The 18,471-nt window shown below is 44.7% G+C and overlaps 1 protein-coding gene across 2 annotated transcripts in view; it reads left to right on the top strand.

The window, feature by feature from the left end:
- Positions 1-17,954, top strand: part of LOC124192798 (protein prickle-like) — a 46,130-nt gene extending 28,176 nt beyond the window's left edge. For both annotated transcript variants that reach the window (XM_046586290.1, XM_046586289.1), the window contains 9 exons: positions 4,426-4,861; positions 13,270-13,524; positions 13,675-13,878; positions 13,952-14,150; positions 14,822-15,196; positions 15,474-16,147; positions 16,234-16,704; positions 16,787-17,012; positions 17,083-17,954. In XM_046586290.1, coding sequence (XP_046442246.1) covers positions 4,426-4,861; positions 13,270-13,524; positions 13,675-13,878; positions 13,952-14,150; positions 14,822-15,196; positions 15,474-16,147; positions 16,234-16,704; positions 16,787-17,012; positions 17,083-17,450 — 3,208 coding nt within the window. In that variant the 3' untranslated portion in view covers positions 17,451-17,954. The remainder of the gene's footprint in view (positions 1-4,425; positions 4,862-13,269; positions 13,525-13,674; positions 13,879-13,951; positions 14,151-14,821; positions 15,197-15,473; positions 16,148-16,233; positions 16,705-16,786; positions 17,013-17,082) is intronic.
- The last annotated feature ends 517 nt before the right edge of the window (positions 17,955-18,471 follow it).

Below are 18,471 nucleotides of genomic sequence, written 5' to 3'. Positions count from 1 at the left end.
CAGCATCTTCTTCTTCTTCTCGGCGCACGCATCACCTTATTCTGACAACAAAAGAAACGGGCCGTTTTCAAACGAGACGGAAATAAATGTGGCAGGAATAATTAGCAGGTCGTCAACTTGAGCATCTCATCCTTAGTTAAAGGGAAATTCTTTTTTGTTTTCGTTTTGTTTTTGTTTTTTTTTGTTTTTTCCCTTTTGTAATTCTCCCGTACTACTCCGGTGTTGTAGTAGTCGTAGTAGTCGTAGTAGTATATATTCTATCTTTACTGTAACTGTCTGCGTTGGATGTTGCGCGACCTCCGTTTTGGTTGATTGCCTTTTCGAGACGATAATGAAAGCCCCAGTATATTTATTTATATAAGAGCGTAGCAGCAGCAGCAGCTGAGGCAGCTTCGAACCGTTCGTTCCTCGTTCGTTTTCTTTTTTTACGACCGTTTTCGGCGATGCGCCATATCTTGGAAATATGTTTGGTGTCTGTGTGTGTGTTGGTGTTCCAAAGCTAGAGAAGAAGAAATACTAAAAACAAACAAGAAGAAGAAGAAGAAGAGGAGGAAAAAAAGATCAAAGTCACAGAAAAAGACCGACGAATGTTTAGTTGTTTTCTTTTTTTCTTATTCCTCCTCGTCTGATTTTAAATGTGCCCATGTTCGACTCGACAAACCGCTTTATTTCAAATCCTTAGATAGAAAGAAAAAAACAAAAAACTACGAAACAAGAAAAAAAAAAAAAAAAAAAGAAACTGGTCCAGACGACTTGTATTGCATGTCCGGGACAGGTGCCTGGGTGTCGTTTGGTAATGACTGGGCAACCGACCCGAACTGACGTCCTACCAGCCAACCACCAGCACCACACATCTAGTCTCTAAGCCAAGCATAAAATCAAGGCAGTTGAAGAAACGACGCGTAAAAAATGACCATCTCTTTGACTTAAAAGAAAACCAGAATTTCGGCACACATTATAATTTTTTTAATACTTGTTAAGCTAACGTGTTTTTTTTTTTTTTTTTTTTTCTCCCGAGAATTTTTTCATTCCATCGAAATTATGTGTCGCTTTTTCAATCTTTGGATACATGTCCGAACTTTTCTTGACGGGGAAAAAAGATAAGGACGACAAGATTCACCAGAGAGAGAAAAGCATGCCTGGGAAGAGTAGGTAGAAGAGGTCATCCTTGTGACCGAGCAGAGCTGCTAGTAGTAGTCTCCGTTCTTCTTTTTTCTTTTTTTTTATACGACTTGAGTGCACTTTTGAGAGCCGTTTGGGATGCGTCGTAAACCACATCTTCACCCCGACCTGAAAGAATTCCAAAAAAGGTCGACACAGTCCATCTTCTTGTTCTTGTTTTGTCTTTTCCAGAGCTATACACTCTACTCTGCTGGGTTTATTTTGCTCATTGTGTCTCATCTGCTCTTGATGTAGCCCCTTGTTTTATAGCCGTCAATCCAAATACTATACTACACCATCAGAGTCGACAAGATGGTCACTAAAGATAAGAGTCGAGTCGACGGTAGTTGTACTACACCGCGTCTATATTGCCCTTCCACCGTAGGAGTAGTACCTATACAAGTTTACACCGGTGTATACCTGTGCGCGTATAGATTCATCCTCTTGGCTGCTGCCATTCTACCTCCCAACTCCAAAATCTTTTTTCTTTTTCTTTTCGTTCTATTTATTGCTCGTCTATAGTCTGGAATGATTGGCTTCCGATTGCCTTTCCTTTCTCAGCCTGGAACATTGTAGGAGAAAAGGAAAAACCAATCAAGAAGATATTCCCTCTCTTTCTCATCAATTCCCGTTTGGAATGGACGGCTGTTGTCTTTCACACACAGACAGGCAGGCAGGAGGGATGATAGCGTGTGCGGATGACGGGTGTCTTTTTCTTTTTCTTTTAGTTCAAGGACGAGGGACGACGCCAGGTGTATACGCTGCTCGTTGGTTCGTGTAAAAAGTCGTTTTATTCCGCCGTCGTTTGCGACCGCAGAAACGACACAACAACGTCTCCTTCCGTTGCGCCGAAACAGTTCTCTTTCTAGCTGATAATGAGAGCTCCATCTCTTTTTTATTTTATTTTATTTTATTTAAAACAAAAAGGCTCTTCTTTTTTTCTGGCTGTTTGGGTTTTCTATACCACAAAATCACCCCCAGTCCCCCCGGCTCACTCCACCTGTCTATCAAAAATGGCCCTGTTGGCCCCACACCAGCCCTCATTTCTTAGACTATCCAGCTGCATTTCCGTATATATAGACCGAGATGTAGGCAGTTTGGCCCCGGTGTAAGTAGTGAGTGTGCCCTGAAAAGTCTGAAACGAATCCATCATCCGAGTCGGAATAATCGATCAGTAGCCAGTCATCACACATACCTCTCAGACTGTGGAGAGTCTCTCCCCCCTTCTATCTAAGAAACTGACTTGCTGCCCTCTTTTCTTCTTCTTTTGATTATTTATATTCACCACATAGATAGATAGATGTACGCCAGACAGTACACGAGCTCATCTCCTTGTCTCTCAGTTTTTTTTTCTTCTTCTTCTTTCCTCCACCGATTTATGGAAATCCCATGAATAGAAGATCAGGTGTGTCTTGTTGTTGTTCATATGCGCCAGGAATCCATTTCCACTATCCCCCCCCCCCACTCCCCGAGAAGATTTTTTTCCCCCTCCCTCTCCTCGATAGGAAGAAGGAAGCAACAACAACAACAACAACAACCAAAAAATGACTTTTTAATATCAAACAAGATGGAGGGAGAGAATCATCCCCCCGAGGGCCCAGCACGAAAAAATCTGTGAGGTGTATATACATATCCTTATAGCTCCTCTATATCCTTGGTAAAGAAATGGAAAAATAAAAGGGGAAACACAACTTGAAATCTTCTATCGTTAGGTAAATAGTAATTGGAGATGTCTTGTTGTTGTCGTTGTTGAAAGGGAACCAAGTGGAAGAGAAGAAGTCTAGTCTATAGACGAAGAGGCGCACGCCTGGATCGGGTGTCTCCACTTGTTACTTGATCCGTCGGCGGCGGTTTTAGAAAAAAAAACGAACGGAAAATTTTCATCCAAAGTTTTTTTTTTTTCTTTTTCATTTTTGAGGTTTTCACTTGTATTAAAAAAACAAACAAAAAAATACCCACGACGACGAAGAGTTAGACCCCCCCGGAAACGATAAACAATGCACCACTCGTGTTTGTATTATTAAAAAAAAGAAAAAGAGAGGGGAAAAGAAGACTTAAGGTGCGTCAGAACCAACAACATGTTGTCTCTCTCTCTCTCTCTCTCTGCAGTATTCTTCTCTATTTATTATTATGATTATTATTTATATCATTAAAAAGAGATAAGAAAATGATGGAAAGTTTTGAAAGTTTTGGGCCAAGAATTTGTGATGGTGGTTATTGTCATTTTCCAGAATGGCTTTTCTGTTACCCGAGAGAGGAAAAAGGCCATCCACCTCTACCTTGTCATTCTAATTAAGCGAGATAACAAATGACGAAAGAATTTTGTTCAGAGTTGGCTACTACTACTACTAAAATACCGACCGGAGATGATTGCGCGACGCTTAATAATTCATCAGCGAGCTAATCCTGACACGCAGAAATTTCCATCGTTTCTCCGTACCCTGCGTAAACACGTACATCAGCCATTGACCGTCGTTTGTATAATCAGCAGAGTTCTTACCAGTTTTTTCTTTTCTTTTTCTGACGGCCGAAATGAAAATTTCGGCTTCTTCATTTACAAATTGAATTCCGTCCGGGGTACACATCAAGCAACACTGGGCGCTGTGTGATGTATAGCAATGGAAGAAGATTCTCAGACTGGTTGTGTATAGCGCCGAGTCGTGATGAGGAAAAAGGAAGCCCATTTTGCCGCGCTCAGAGGAATGCAAATGAAATTTTATTATTTTTCGGAGGGGTTTTTGTTTTTTCTCCTTTTTCTTTGGGTTGCCTCATTCTTTCCACCATACCCCCCAACCACCCCCCGATGGAAGAAGAAGAAGCCAACCCAAACCTTCAGCTCAACACAGCACTGTGGCAATGTGGAAATTCCGTTTGATTGATTCTACTCGTTTTTGAATGATGACTCGTAATCACACACCGGCGCGAATGTTCCGTGTGTCTCTTTGAGCCCAGCCTCCCACCACCACTCCCGAAACCTGCTCCTGCCGCTGCTGCTGCTGCTGTGGTTTTATTTTTATGTATTTTCATATCCATTCCATCTTTTTCCTCAAACGACCCAGAAAGAGACTCAAAAACCTGACCAGAAAAAATAGAAATCCATTTTTCTTTCGCTACTCAACTCGTCCGCGTCAAATTTGATTTGGCATATGTGACAGAACTCCAAAAAGAAACGGGAATCATCTGTCATGTTATCTGTGCTTAATCCGCATCTTTATTTATTCGTTTTCTCTTTTTTTTTCTCTTTTTGACTTTTGAAATAACCAGAAAAGTGTGTCGTAACTGCAAATGTCCGCGGGAGGATCACCAAGAACAGCGTCCGTATCAAGTCGGAGGTACCGTTGTGAACGGCGGCTACAACCCGCCGCCGCAACATCAACAAATGATGCAACAGCAGCAGCAGCGGCCGGGCTACGCGCCGTTCCAGCAGCCGTCGCCGCAGTCGTTGACGTCGCAGTCGTCGGAAACGCAACTGCTCTCGGCCAACTCTTCGTCGGACAAACTCGTTGTGGGACGAGGCGCCTCTGGCCTCTTTCACCCGCTGCAATCATCATCATCATTGCAGCAGCAGCACAATCATCCCCATCATCATCAGCTGGGTGGTCTGGCGACCGACGTTTTGCGACACTCCCAGTCGGACGATGATTCGGGCTGCGCTCTCGAAGAATACACGTGGGTTCCACCCGGATTGAAACCCGACCAGGTAATCAAACCCATTCCATCCCATTTCATCATCATCTTCTCTTCTTTTCTTTTTTTTTTCTTCTCCTTTTCTTCGAAACGTGCGTAGTTGGCCGACAGAATTTGTATTTTTACCGGTTCTTCCACTCGAAGCGATTTTGCGTGAATTTGATCACGCGCTCGATCGGATATGCAGATTGAATTTGATGATTTTTTTTTTACCCCTCTTTTTTTCCATGTCGTTCGAATGTCTAAACGAAAAAAAAGATAAAAGATAAACCCAAAACCTGTGAGGCAGCTGACGTCATTTTCGTTCGCTTGATTACTCTCTCACCAAAAATAACACTCTCTACGAAAAAAGAAAATTAATCGATTTGTCCGGCCCCCTTGGAAAAAAAGAGAAGGGGGGAGGAATTAGAATGGGGAAAAAAACAAAAGAAAATGAACTCAAACGTTTTCCAGCATCCTCATCACACCGGCTGGTTGCATTGGGTAATAATGAGGCCACCGCGGACCGTATGGTGTTCGGTTGGCCGTCCAGTCATTAATCATCCAAGTCAATGAGAAAGGGACCTACCACCTATCAGAGTCTAGGGGACTTGGACAGTTTGGATTGGACGAATGGAACGCGCACCTGAGGGACACACGTTTGGCACGTTGGTCTGGCGTTTCTACTTCTCTTTTGCCTTCATAATATAATGAATCGAGAACAGGTCCCACGTTTTCTTGAACCCTTTCAGACACGCACATCTACAACGTCTGCATCCTGAAGAAAAAAAATTGTTTTGAATATTTTGAACGAAAGACAAAAAAAAAAAAAAAAAATAAAAATACGTAAATAGGCAAAATTTAGGGCGGGGTCAATCCTTTCTGCACGCAAAGGATTGAAAAATTCAGCAGCAATAGCCTTTTTTTCCGAAGCCTTTCGGGATCAAAGGTTTTCCTTTTTTTTATTCATCTTCTTCTTCTTCTTCTTGTTCTTGACTACATTTAAACTCTTTTTCGTTCGGTTGTTGCGGCCTTTTATTTTCATTTCATCTTTAGAAAGTTGCACGCGACGCGGGGCAATTCAGTCATCATTAGGGTCATTATTATTATTGCGCGGTTGATTATTTATTTATTTATTTTCGCATTTTGCCGCCGACTTTCGACCAATCTAACGCCCTCATTCGCCCAGCAGTCTATTCTAAATCCCATGCAAAACTCGTTGAGCTCCAGAATTTGGACATTTTTCTTTTCATTTTTTTGGGGGTTGTCATCAGAGGTCTTATACAGAGCACACGAGCCTTTTTTGGACAAATTTCTAAATTTGAAAAAAAATAAGCGTCCCGCGCTCTTTTAGTCACCGGTAATTGCCCCGGTGGCTATTTTGCTGGTTTTCTCTCTCTCCCGTTTATTATTCGCCCAACAAAAAAAAAAGAAAAAGTCTTTTAACGCGCGGTGTCGGCGGGCACAGGTGGTCGCGCGCTCACAACCTTTTCATTATACTATCGCCATCGTCGTCTTCCCTTTTTTTTTTCTTTTTTTAGCACAAAAGCTCGCAAGACACACAACACACACACATTAGGCATTCAACCCCGATAGAAAAAAGAAGCGGTCGAAACTTCTTCTTTCAATATGAAAAGAACGTGTAAAAGTGAGAAAGAGATGAATAGACCAAGACAAAAATCTTCTTCTTCTTCTTTTTTTAAGGGCAGGGCGCTAAAGAAGAAGAAGAAGAATCTACACAGAACCACCTGTTGTACCCACACGGCTCATTTGAAGAGCGGAGAGAGTGTGTAAGATAAGCTCAAAGAAACCCAAGGCAAAAAAAGAAGGAGAGAGAAAACCTCGTCCGGTTTTTCTTCTTTTTGGTGGTTCACTTTGCTTCATCCGGCGCGCACTCACGTGTATTTATTATGCGTCTGCGATCTAAGCTTAACCAAGCACCTGGCAATTACGCACAAAGGGCTCCTTTTCTTTCATTTGGAGGGGAGAGAGAGAGAGAGAGAAAAGTCCGTCACGAAATCGTCTAGAAAAAAGTAATCAAAGGTCGCGAGAGGTTGGCTTGTCATTGCGTTTCCTTTTGGCTGTTGTTGCTGCTGCTGCTGCTGCTTGCAGTTGCAGGTGCCACAGAGGTCGTCTAATCGCCTAACGGGGCAAAGAGAGAGAGTGAGCGAGTGGATTGTGTGTCGAGTAGTAGTAGTAGTAGATGGTAGGATGGATGCCAAGGCAATCATTCAAAAAGACGGAGCGAAAGAGGAGGAAAAAGAAATCAAATGAAATCAAAAGACCTCGAGCTGAGAGCAGAGAGCAGAGAGAGAAAAGTCTTTTGGCCTCCATCGGGTGGGAGATTGCCAGAGTGGCGCGCGGGTTTTATTTTCTGCCTTAATTGAAAAGCTCTTTTGTTTCTCGAGCTGTGCAGCAGTCACCACACACACACCAAATGTCGATTTGGTCGTACTCCCGAAATAATAAAAAGTCATCGGTGGGAGGGCGGAAGAAGAAGAAGGAAGGTGGTAGTGGGGGTTTCAATGACTTGATCTACCCCCCGCTGAGCGTTTGGTTTACTCCAGATTCTCCCGGCAGCCGCACGGCCGGTCGAGGGGTGAATGAAGATTTCAGTTCAAAGTTGATGAAATAATGAAGGAAAGAGACAACCTCCATTAAAAGAAAAAAGGAGTCGAGGTAAAATCAAGTCATCCGTCAGCACGAACCATCACGCTGGCATTGCCATCGCACGCGCATGCACTCCGCTGGATGCGCTCATCCGGCGGCCCGACTCGCGCGCTACATTTTTCTTGATCATCAATTACCACAAGCACCGGTCGCCAGATTTTTATTTTATTTTATTTTCTGAGATTCCGTGGAAAGGTCGGAAGGGGTTGGCCTATAGTATATAATACACTTCACTCTCCGCTGAAATAGTCTACCAGTGGTGGTTGATGAATGGATCCGGCTTGACGACGGTTGCGTGCATGCGTGCTGCTTGATGCCGCCGCCCTTGTACACACAATGGAATCTCTCTCTAGTACCGCTGGCAGAAAAAAGAATAAGACGTACCACTATTTATATATACTAGTCTTACAAATCAAACTCATATTTGAACATACGAGTTGGTTTTTTTAGCGCATCCGCAATGGGAATCAATAGCGAAAGAGATGGTGTGATGAGATAGCCAAAAGTTAAAAAGGGGGGAACCTCCTATAGACGTTGGGTTATGCACAAACTTGTGATTATATTGGCCAGATAAGGGAGGGAGAGGGACAAGATTCTCGGGTGGGGATCAATCGATTCCAAAATTTGGGTTTTCTCCTCTCTCTCGAGGTGATTGCTGCTGCCAGTCGAACACTGGAATGCCGAGATTTATATACAGTAGTAGTGGTAGAGACGAGAGAGTTTGCATCAGACCCGGAGAAGAAGAAAAATCTTTTTTTTCTCTGTGTGATGTTATTTCACGCACGCAGAAGAGAAGAAGTGTACAAGAGGAGTGATAACTGTTTTCTTCGTTTTTTTGTTTTTTGTTCTTGCATACCTGGACGATTCATCACTCAGCAGCGGGCCCCGGCGTGTGGAGGTGGAGGTTGTTGCTTGTGTGTTGGTTGTGTCTTAGAGAGGTACATATCTCTCCAAGCGGGGGAAAAAGAACCCACGACCTATAAGAGAAAAAGAGAGAGAGAATAATCATTAATCACCATCGGGAGATCCTTTTTTTTTTTTAAAGCAACAGCGACCGTGTGGGGCCGGAATCTTTTTTTTACTTTTAACTTTTTCACGTCGTGACGCCGGTCGCCGTAAAAAGGAAGAAGAAGAAGAAAAACGGTCAGAGTTGTGTGTTGTGTTGTGCTCGGGCGATATGTCGACAGCCGCACAATAGGTCGGTGGCGTGATGATGACGACGCGCGCGCCGCCTGCATTTCTTTCTGCTCCAGTCATTGATGAAATTTGAATTCCGTCGCTTTTTTTTTTCGCCCGTATATCGTTTGTTATACTATATGAAGAGCGTCCGACTCGACTTGTTCTCGGAGCCGTCGTGATAACGGGCCCCCCAACAAACACAACCGGGACAGCACGCGGAAAAAAGATGCGCGTGGATCTTCCCTCGACTGCACGTTTGGCCATCTTCTTCGCGGCTGGAGATGTATTTGTTGCCAGCTCATGGGCTGACTGGCCCGTCTCTTCTCTTTTCTTTTCTTTTTTCCCTTTATCATTTTCTTTCTTTCACGATTCGACACATTTGAATAGGTCAAAAGGGGCCCCATTTGTGGCTCTTTAAATGTTATTCATTTCCTCTCTTTCTCTATTGCGCATGGAATAAATAAATAGATAAGATAAGAAGAAAGAAAAAAAAATCATTTGACTACAGACGAGATACGAGAGTCTCGACTCTCATTTGGGAAAACCGCGGCTGATTTGAAAAAGAAAAAAAAAGGAAAAATTTTCTTCTTCTTCCCTATTTTCTTTCCTTTTCTCATCCATCACGAATTTTGCGGCTAGGAACTATAGGGTCACATTCACACATAGTGGCACCCAATCACCTGGTCAACAACATCGAAACAAGGCCCTTGTCTTCCGTAAATTAACCTTGAAAATGAATCAGGGGAGGAGACAGAGTCATGAGAAGAAGATGACGTCTATACACACACACTCAGCTCATGTGAAAGTAGCCTTTAATAATAATTCCAACCACCATTACCAAGAGCTGTGGCGAAACCGCAGCAGCGGCAGCAAAGTCGATGGATGTGGTGTGATTACCAAACTGATTGCGCCAGCGCTAAAACACAATGCTGTGCACAGCGCTCATCATATTCCTGGTGATTCGTAGAAAGCCCCGCTGCTCCATTGGAGAGCTATAGTACACATACGTCAGCCTATAGATATTCATACGCCAAAGACTTTTTTTTTTTTTTTTGTTCTCCATAACTATTTTTTCGTTTTTTCCTTCCTTCTTTTTTCTTTCCCATTCGGGACTTTCTGATGTACCTGTCAGCAACTTGTTTATCAGATCCATCACACACTCACTCACACACAACACTACCGTAAGAGCATCTCATTTTCTAGCGGCTGATGCAGCAGCAGCAGCAGCGGGCAACGCGGCCACAAGCCCCAACGTTGCTGGATGAACTTCTTGATTTTCTTTTTTCTTCTTTTTTCCCGAGTATAGTTTTGTAATTTTTTTGGAGCCGGCATAGGATTGAGATGTAAAGGTTAGATAGATGTGATATGAGAACCGAATAAATAATCAGCTGGAAGAATTTGGTATTTTTTTGAAACCAACTTGTGAATTCAGAGCTGCGTGTCGTTCCCCGTCGCGGCGATGATCAACGAGAGAGTCAACAACCTTATTACAAGCCCCTTGTGCGGGTCGTGCGAAATAAGGGGACTCTCCGTCTCTTTTGTCTGCCCTTAACGAGAAGAGCTGAGCTGAGCTGAGCTGAGAAGAACCAGCAACGAAAAAGGGTGTCGTGGACTCTTGTTCTTATTAATCAGCTCAGACAGCTGGCGGTGTCGAGGCAAGGGGAAAAGGCAAAAGGGACATGATCGCCCGTCGAGTCCGAAAAAATAGTCGAAGAATTTTTCTTTCCTTTTCTTTTTTACACAACAACAACAACAAGCAGCGAAGACAAATATATTTTTGTGCGCTATATCCATTTGAATATCTCTCGCGCTATTGAGGCATTCACACGCCCAATCGTCTAAACTATCCTAGTAATCCTGCAGCATCATATATATACGTGTGTGTGTAGTGTGAGTTTCTCTTTTTTTCTTTTTCTTTTCCCCCCTCCGTTTTCAGACCTCCTCGGAGGTATTTCTTCGACAAGAAGAAGAAGAAGAAACTTCATGAATTGCTAATCAATCGGACCCGCACCAGGCCGCCCGTTGACTTTGGGTCTAACGGTTCATGTGCGTACACTCGAAGCAACACACACCAATGTCTAAATTCTCTTTTTTGTTTTGTTTTTTTAATTTCCATTTTTGTCGAGAAGACTCGATAGGAGAGGAAGGAAATTCATTTTCTATTTGACCTATCAAAATATAGTCTCTTCTTCTTCTTCTTTGCCTTTTTCCAATGGTGAATGCGTCGATGGTGGTGGTGTGGTGGTGGGCGCGGAGGGGGGAATGCACCCAGCGTTGCAGCAGGTAGCACGTCATAATATTTGTCTGTGAAAGATCCCAGCAGTGGTTCCAAGCCGAGGAATCTGTTCATTTCTTTCATTCTACCCCTTTTTCTCTCTCTCGCTCGCTGTGTTTCCTTGTTTTCCATTCATCGCATTGGATGTCGCTCGTAAATTATTTCCCCCAAGAAATTCTCGACAGGAGTCCCCCCGAGTCTTTTTTGAGTTGCCTTTTTTTCTGCCTTTCCTGACGATTTCTCCGACACCTTTTGAAGGTAGAAAAATTCATGTTTCGCGCGCCATTGACTCGCCTTTTGAAATTCTGGAAAAAAACATGTGTATAGAATGGGGGCTGTGCTGTAATAGGTTGACCAAAAAGACCCGACGTTGGTGGCGGCCGAGGTGCTGAATTGAAAGAGAAAAATGTGTCGGATGACGTTGAACATTTTTGCCCAAAACGAGAGAAAAACGGTCGAAAAGCGGTTTTTTGGAAAAATGTTGACAGTCACTCGAAGGGCGATATTCCCCCCCACCACCACCAACAGAAAATCTGAAGGAAACAAGACGAAGATGTTCGGTACTGAGAGACCGCAGAGTCTAGAAGAGAAAAATGATGTAGTGGGAATCTATCAGGGCGTGACAGTTTTGGCAACGCCCTTCAAGGTCTCCCCGTTGAGGGGAAAAATTCCGGAAAAACAACAAAACCTGTGTGGGTATTTTTTTTGTTTTCCTTTTTGTATTTTAACCGAACCTTGGGACATAAAAATAATAAGAGTCGTAACATACAGAACCCTATAGCTGGTAGATTTTTATAGGTTTTTATATTCTTCTATAATAACTGAGAGAAACATATATATATTTCCACGTCCTTATTTTGCGCCGTGAAACGCAAATCAATGCAGATTGATTCCACGACAGGGGGTATTGATTCTTCTTATTTTCTTTTTTCCCCCCCTCTCTTTTTTTCTCGATATCCCGCTGGATATTGACGCCCAAGTGCTGAATGCTGGGATGGATAAGACTGCCCAAAAGTCAATCTTATTGGGCGCAGAGCGAAAAAATATTTTGTTTACCTTGTTCTGAATCAACAGCCCGCGATTCAAGAAGGAAAGAAAACAAGTTGCATTGACGAATGGGACCGACATCTCTGACCTGAATATCTGAACTTTAGCAACGAGAAAGTTATGAGAAGCAAACAAACGCCAAAGACAAACCACAAACATTATTTCTCTCTCTGCCTGAGAGTCCCTTTTTGTCCCATTGTCGACATTCTGGTTCGTTTCTTTTCGTTCAAAGTCTTTTTACAAGACTCGGAGAAAAAAAGAAATTCATATCGTATAGTATAAAATGCAATATAAACTTATAAAAGAACATGCCATACATCAAAGGTGACTTTGATGCATTCAACGGGTAATGGCTTTACATATATCTCGGGTTGCGCCACGCCAAAAAGTTACCAGAAAAGAAGAAGAAAAAAAAAACGTCGCCGCCGTCGCATTGAAAATATTGTGGAAACCCCATTTTTTTCTTCTTCTTCTTCTTCTTCTTCTGTTTCACCTGCGGGTTTTGTGTGACTCGTTTGCCTTTGTTTTTCTTTACGACTGGGCCTCCCTTTTACGGACCACTGCCTTCGTCTCTTTCTAGCAAGAAAACCAGACCGGAATTTTTGTCTTCCAAGTGTTTTTTTCGTTCTCTCTAAACATGGTCTTATGAAGCTATCAAATAGAGGGGAAATGACACCCAAATCGGTTAACTTGTTGCTTCACCATCTCTCTCGGCCGTCTTTTAGGCAAATGATTTGTTGTCGGCCAAGCCCTGCCCTGTGATGCGGTACACGTTTACCCTGTTATTTCTTCTTCTTCGTCGTCTTTCGTTAGAGACTCGCCGGGGTCGCACGCTATGTAGATGTGTACGCAACACCACCAACCACCCCGCAGCTTTTCGAGAAAGAAAAGGGGTTACGTCTGTAGGTTGCGTGTTCACAAGAGTGCGGTCTCTCTTTTTCTTTCTGCTTTTTTTTATTAATTTTAATATTTTTTCTACCACGAAACAAAACAAAAACACAAAAATTCCGTCCGGCTATATAGTTTCTCTCTTCTAGGAAAAATTTAAAAAATCATGGCTGACTGGATTGACGCTCCAGATGATGTTTACCTGTCAGGTGTCAGTACGAGTTAGAAATAGAAACGTACGATCAACAGAACGAATTCTAAATTCGTTGAATGAGCGTGAAGAATAAATTTAAACTTGTGCAATAAGCTGAATTTTTAAAAATAAAATTCTCCTTGGAACCACTTTTAAACTTTTTGTGTTTGTTGGTTTTTTGTTATAACAGGTTCATTTGTACTTTTCCGTGTTGCCGGAAGAGAAAGTGCCGTACGTCAATTCGATTGGCGAAAAGTACCGCATTCGCCAGCTGCTCCACCAACTTCCGCCGCACGATAATGAGGTGCGCTACTGTTCTTCGTTATCCGAAGACGAGAAGAAAGAATTGCGGCTCTTCTCTGCTCAACGAAAGCGTGAGGCCCTCGGACGGGGGACCGTACGCCAACTACCTGTCGCCAATCCGGTGCCCACCTCTTGCCATCAGGTTCGTATTAAAAAAAATAATAAAACGGTCGTCCTCGTTAAATTTAAACGGCAACAACAAAAACAGGACATGTTTTTTTCTTTCCTTCTTTGACTTATCTCCAATCTTAACATTTTCTCTCTTTTTTGGCGGGAATTTTGTACGGTGCAGTGCACAGAACCGATGGGCGGCGGTGATATGGCCGTCATGGCTTCCCGCGCTGGACCAGCCCACTGTTGGCATCCGGGCTGTTTCTCCTGCAGCGTCTGTCGGGAATTGCTCGTCGATTTGATCTACTTTTATCGCGATGGCCGACTCTTTTGCGGGCGACATCACGCGGAAACTCTCAAGCCCCGTTGCGCCGCTTGCGACGAGGTAGTAACCCAATCAAATTTGATCGCTCCTGCACTATCAAATCATCACGAATTTCCGATTTTCTTCTTGACAGTTGATTTTGGCGGACGAGTGCACGGAAGCGGAAGGCCGGGCCTGGCACATGCGCCACTTTGCCTGCTTTGAATGCGACCGAGTCCTGGGCGGCCAGCGTTACATCATGCGCGACTCGCGACCCTATTGCCTCCACTGTTTCGACGCCATCTTTTCCGAGTATTGCGACGCTTGCGGCGAACCAATCGGAGTCGATCAAGGTAAAAGAAATTGATTTCTCTTTTGTGAAGAGTTAGTCAGGTATGCATCTCATCAGATTCCAGCGATCGATTGATGTAAGATGAGATTTTTTCTTTCCGTTGGATCGGGAAAGAAAATCTCTTTTGATGGCCCCATGACATTCTATGCCCCCCAAATCAGAGAGAGAGAGAGCTGATGGCACACACAAAAGCTTTTCGTCTAGCTGAGCTATTTGAGATGGTCTGTCATTTTCTGATTCAAATGAATGCTTTGATGCATGATGAACTCTTGATCCGCTCTCCGGAGCAATTGAATGTCGCCAAAACCGGCGGGCAGTCCTCAATAAGAGGCTCCTATACGCTCATCATCCATCAAACGTTCAGCCCGCTCATTGAAATGCAAAGTGCGACCTCTGTTGGCATTATCAATGATTGAGTTTGCCCTTATTGGGCGACGACGATATCTTGTCTGATCCTCAAGTGCCATTCTCTCTCTCTCGCTTCGTTCCTTCTCTCTTAACTCTCACTCCATCAGTGAACAATGAATAATGGATACAGAGTGGTGTTGGTCTTCCCCGTGCCTCCCACGCGTGCAGAGAAAATTGCGGGCCGAGTTTATATCCTCCCCATCACCATCCAAATAAACATGAAAATAATTCATTTCTTTTTGGGGTAATAAATGGTTTTTGCAGGTCAAATGACGCACGAAGGCCAGCACTGGCATGCAACGGACGGCTGTTTCTGTTGCCACACGTGCCGGGCGTCATTGCTGGGCAGGCCGTTCTTGCCCCGTCGCGGACTCATCTTTTGTTCGATTGGGTGCAGCAAAGGAGAGCCACCAACGCCCAGCACCGACTCCAACGCCAACACGCCCACCCACAGCAACAGCAGCAGCACCAACAACAGCTTGATGCATCACCACCACCATCAGTCCGGCATCAGCGGACCGAGTCCGTCCCTGCTTCCGTCCATCGGCTCGCCTTCATCGTCCGCCTCCCGCAGTCCGAGACGAATCAGGTCTGGCAAGACCCAGCAGCACCAGCAGCAGAGATGGCGTGGCCGAAATGGTATTTCTTCTACCTAGCTCGACACTTTTTATGCTCATCATAATCTCTCGCCGGGCCATATAAATTTTGCATAATCTCGACTTATCGCCGAGCGAATCAATATTTCGTGAAATCACGTTCAGAGACTTTTTTTTGCTCTTTTTTAAATGCCCTTCTGGCGTCGCTGGCATGCCGGCCGATTTCAATATTTGATTTCCAGTGAGGACCGTGGCGAAACTGTTTTTTTTTTTCTTTTTCTTTTTCTTCTAACCGTTTTATTGTTGTAAAACGTTCACAGGTAATCAAGATGACGCCAACTCGGAGACGACTGAAGTCTCAGACTATTCCAGCAGTCAGCAGCAGCAGCAGCTCCAGCAAGCACTTTCGCCCGCATCTTCTGCCAGCCTCAACTTGGGTTTGCCTCCGGCTCCGCCTCGGAGCGTGACCAGCGCCGTCAGTGCCGGATCAGATTTGAACTCTCCGTCGCCCAACCAAGTCCGACGCTCAAAGAGGCAGCCCATGACGGATTTATCGAGCCTCGGCGGATCCAGCCTGAACACCACCGCCAGTCCCCTGTCATCGCCCATGTCCAGCGTCGGCATCGCTCATCGTGGGGTCGTCGACTACCGCCAGCACGTCGCCTCGCCCGAGCTGCCACCGCCGTCGGCTACCACCAGCAGCAGCAGCAGCAGCAACCCGCCGATCAACTTGCAGCAGTTCGCCTCGGCTGGCAACTCGCCCACTCACGTTTACAGATCTCCGCGAATGGGCCGAAAGAGCCTGCGCCCCTACCAAGCGCCACCACCGCAACAGCAACCAGCCCCTCCGCTCTACGAGAATCATCCGCCCTTGGAAACTCTTTCGCTCGACGATTCGCCGCGCTATCGATCCGAGCCGCTGATGTATTCGGGCCTCCCTGGCAGCCCCGAGCAACAACAGGTGGAGCCGAAATCGACCGAAATGCCCCGCCAGGTAACGATCAATTTATCAGCAACGCATGACGTCCCTCGCTAATGACTTTGGTTCTTTTTTTTCCTGTTTCTTCTTCTTCTCCGTAGGAGGTGCAGACGGAAAACGTGGCCGTGGCACCGCCAACCTCAAATGCTCAATCTACGCCCGAGTCGGCGACATCAACAACAACCGATCCGGCCGTTTTGAATTTGGAACAGCTTCTGAGCAAAGTGGCCGCCGGCGGAATGGCGCCTTTGCTGACCAAGCAGGTGCTCGACAAGTTGCTGGAAGCCGCCGCAGCGGCCAACTTGATCCAGCCGCAGCAGCAGCAACAACTGACAGGATTGCGTCGCAGTCCGGACGCCCATTCGTCTTCTCTTCCGGATTTTTCGACTCAAACGGAGCCGGACGGCAACCAGACCGGGTCCAACGATGACGAAGAAGAGGATACTCCGGCCGATGCCAGTTCGCCAGTAGGCGACGGTTGCACGCCTCGAAAATCAAATCTAATGACTGGGCGGAGTAAAAATGGCGGGGCGGATTCCCGACAGCTCAGCGTCAGATTCGATCCAAATCAAGTGAGACTAGTTATAATCATTATTTTGTGATCGTGTGGAAGGCCGCTAACGCGTTTCTCTCTTTCTTTTTTCGTGTCCCCAGGTACCGATGATCGAAGGAGCATCAGGTGGTGGCAGGAGCCCCGAAGGAGACACCAGCAGCAGCAGCAGTAGCGGTGGCTGCCGAAAAACCCACGATCATCACCATCATCACCCGTCTTCCTGCTCTTCATCATTTTCTTACAAGAGCGGCAGTCGCAGGAAACAGCAACAAGTTCAACAGCAAAATCCCAATGTTCCGCGCTCTCACTCTTACTCCGGACGCAGCTGTAAAATCATTTTTTATTGCTTTTGATCATCCTAAAAGACTGAAAACATTAACAACAAATTTTGATTTAGCTCTTGAAGAGGCGATGAATAGCGGCAGCGCTACCGGATTTGGAACCCGAGCTGAAGCTGGTCCCAGCAGTGGCCGACCGGTCAACAGACATCGCCCCATTAATGACATGGACATGGTGAGCGTCTGCTCCACCTGCTCGAGCTCGAGCAGCGACGAGGAGGAGGACTACTCATCTTACCGTCTACCGGCAGCGCGCCGAGCCGCCTACGGTGGCGTCCGGATCAGTTACGTGCCCAACGACGCCATGGCACTGGCTTCAGCCCGCCAGCGCTCTCAAACGCTTCAAACTTCGGCGACGGGACTGTCGTCGAGAGCGGCCTCCGGCGGAGGCGACAAGGAAAAGGACAAGAATTGCATCATATCTTAATTTGACACATATACACGCACACAACTCACTTCATTAAATTACATATACTCAGTGAAAGAAGGTCAATCAGTTCTGTTTGAAAGAAAAGGATATATGCATCACAAGTTTGTTTGCCTTATCATATAATACCGATAGAGATTAACTCTAAAAGAAGAAGAAGAAGAATCTGAGTGTGTTTTTCTTGACTGGAAAAATAGAAAATGGCGAGCACCCAAAATCAGAAAAGCGGAACGACAAATCCTGGCGATATATTCGGTTCATCGATGTCGTTAATACCTTTGGGTGTTGCTTACAGAATTTACGACCACGAGTTGCCACAGTTGTTTGTTTGAATGTGGTCGATTTCTCCAAATAACACACCAACAGTTGGTTCTCGTGCAATAATAGGATTTCTTATTTTATGCAAATGTTTAATAATTATTTATATATAAATATGTATATTGTCAATACATACAGTATATTAAATGAGCAAGATTGGCTACAGTAATACAATTTTTGACTTAACACCATCTGTTTTATTATCATTTATAAATATAGTATTAGACTCATTAATTCCTTTTTTAAAAAGTTAGAGCGTTGGGTGGGTTTGGAAAGGTAAAAAAGGTTCTTTTTCGATCTCTTCCTTTTCTTTTTCGTTTACTGACCCTACCTCTATCTATTACATTACTAAATTTGCAACGCCCACCAGAATGGCAGTAACTTTTGTCTCGTGATCAAGTGCGGAAGTGTTTATCTTTACGGCGCGTATTTGTTAGTGAGAACTTTTAATTGTGCGTCCTGCTGTGCCTGTAAATTCTGTGAAAAGTATTTTTATAAAGGCATTTGATTGTAAACCGAAGGCACTGATGCTATATTATCCGAACAAAGTGTGCAAAGGATGTATGTAGAAGGCGTTGCTGTCAGGATTCAACTTCACGAACATTTGGACCAGGATCGTCTTGTTGGTAAGTCGTGATTAATTTACTCACTGAATAGGCCCACGCTAGAATAATGCCAGTTGTTAGCTCCATTCCATATCCTC

Source organism: Daphnia pulex, chromosome 4, assembly GCF_021134715.1.
Source record: "Daphnia pulex isolate KAP4 chromosome 4, ASM2113471v1".
Classification (NCBI taxonomy): Eukaryota; Metazoa; Arthropoda; class Branchiopoda; order Diplostraca; family Daphniidae; genus Daphnia; species Daphnia pulex.
Note: the sequence above shows the minus strand (reverse complement) of the source record. Positions and strands in the feature narration are given on the sequence as shown.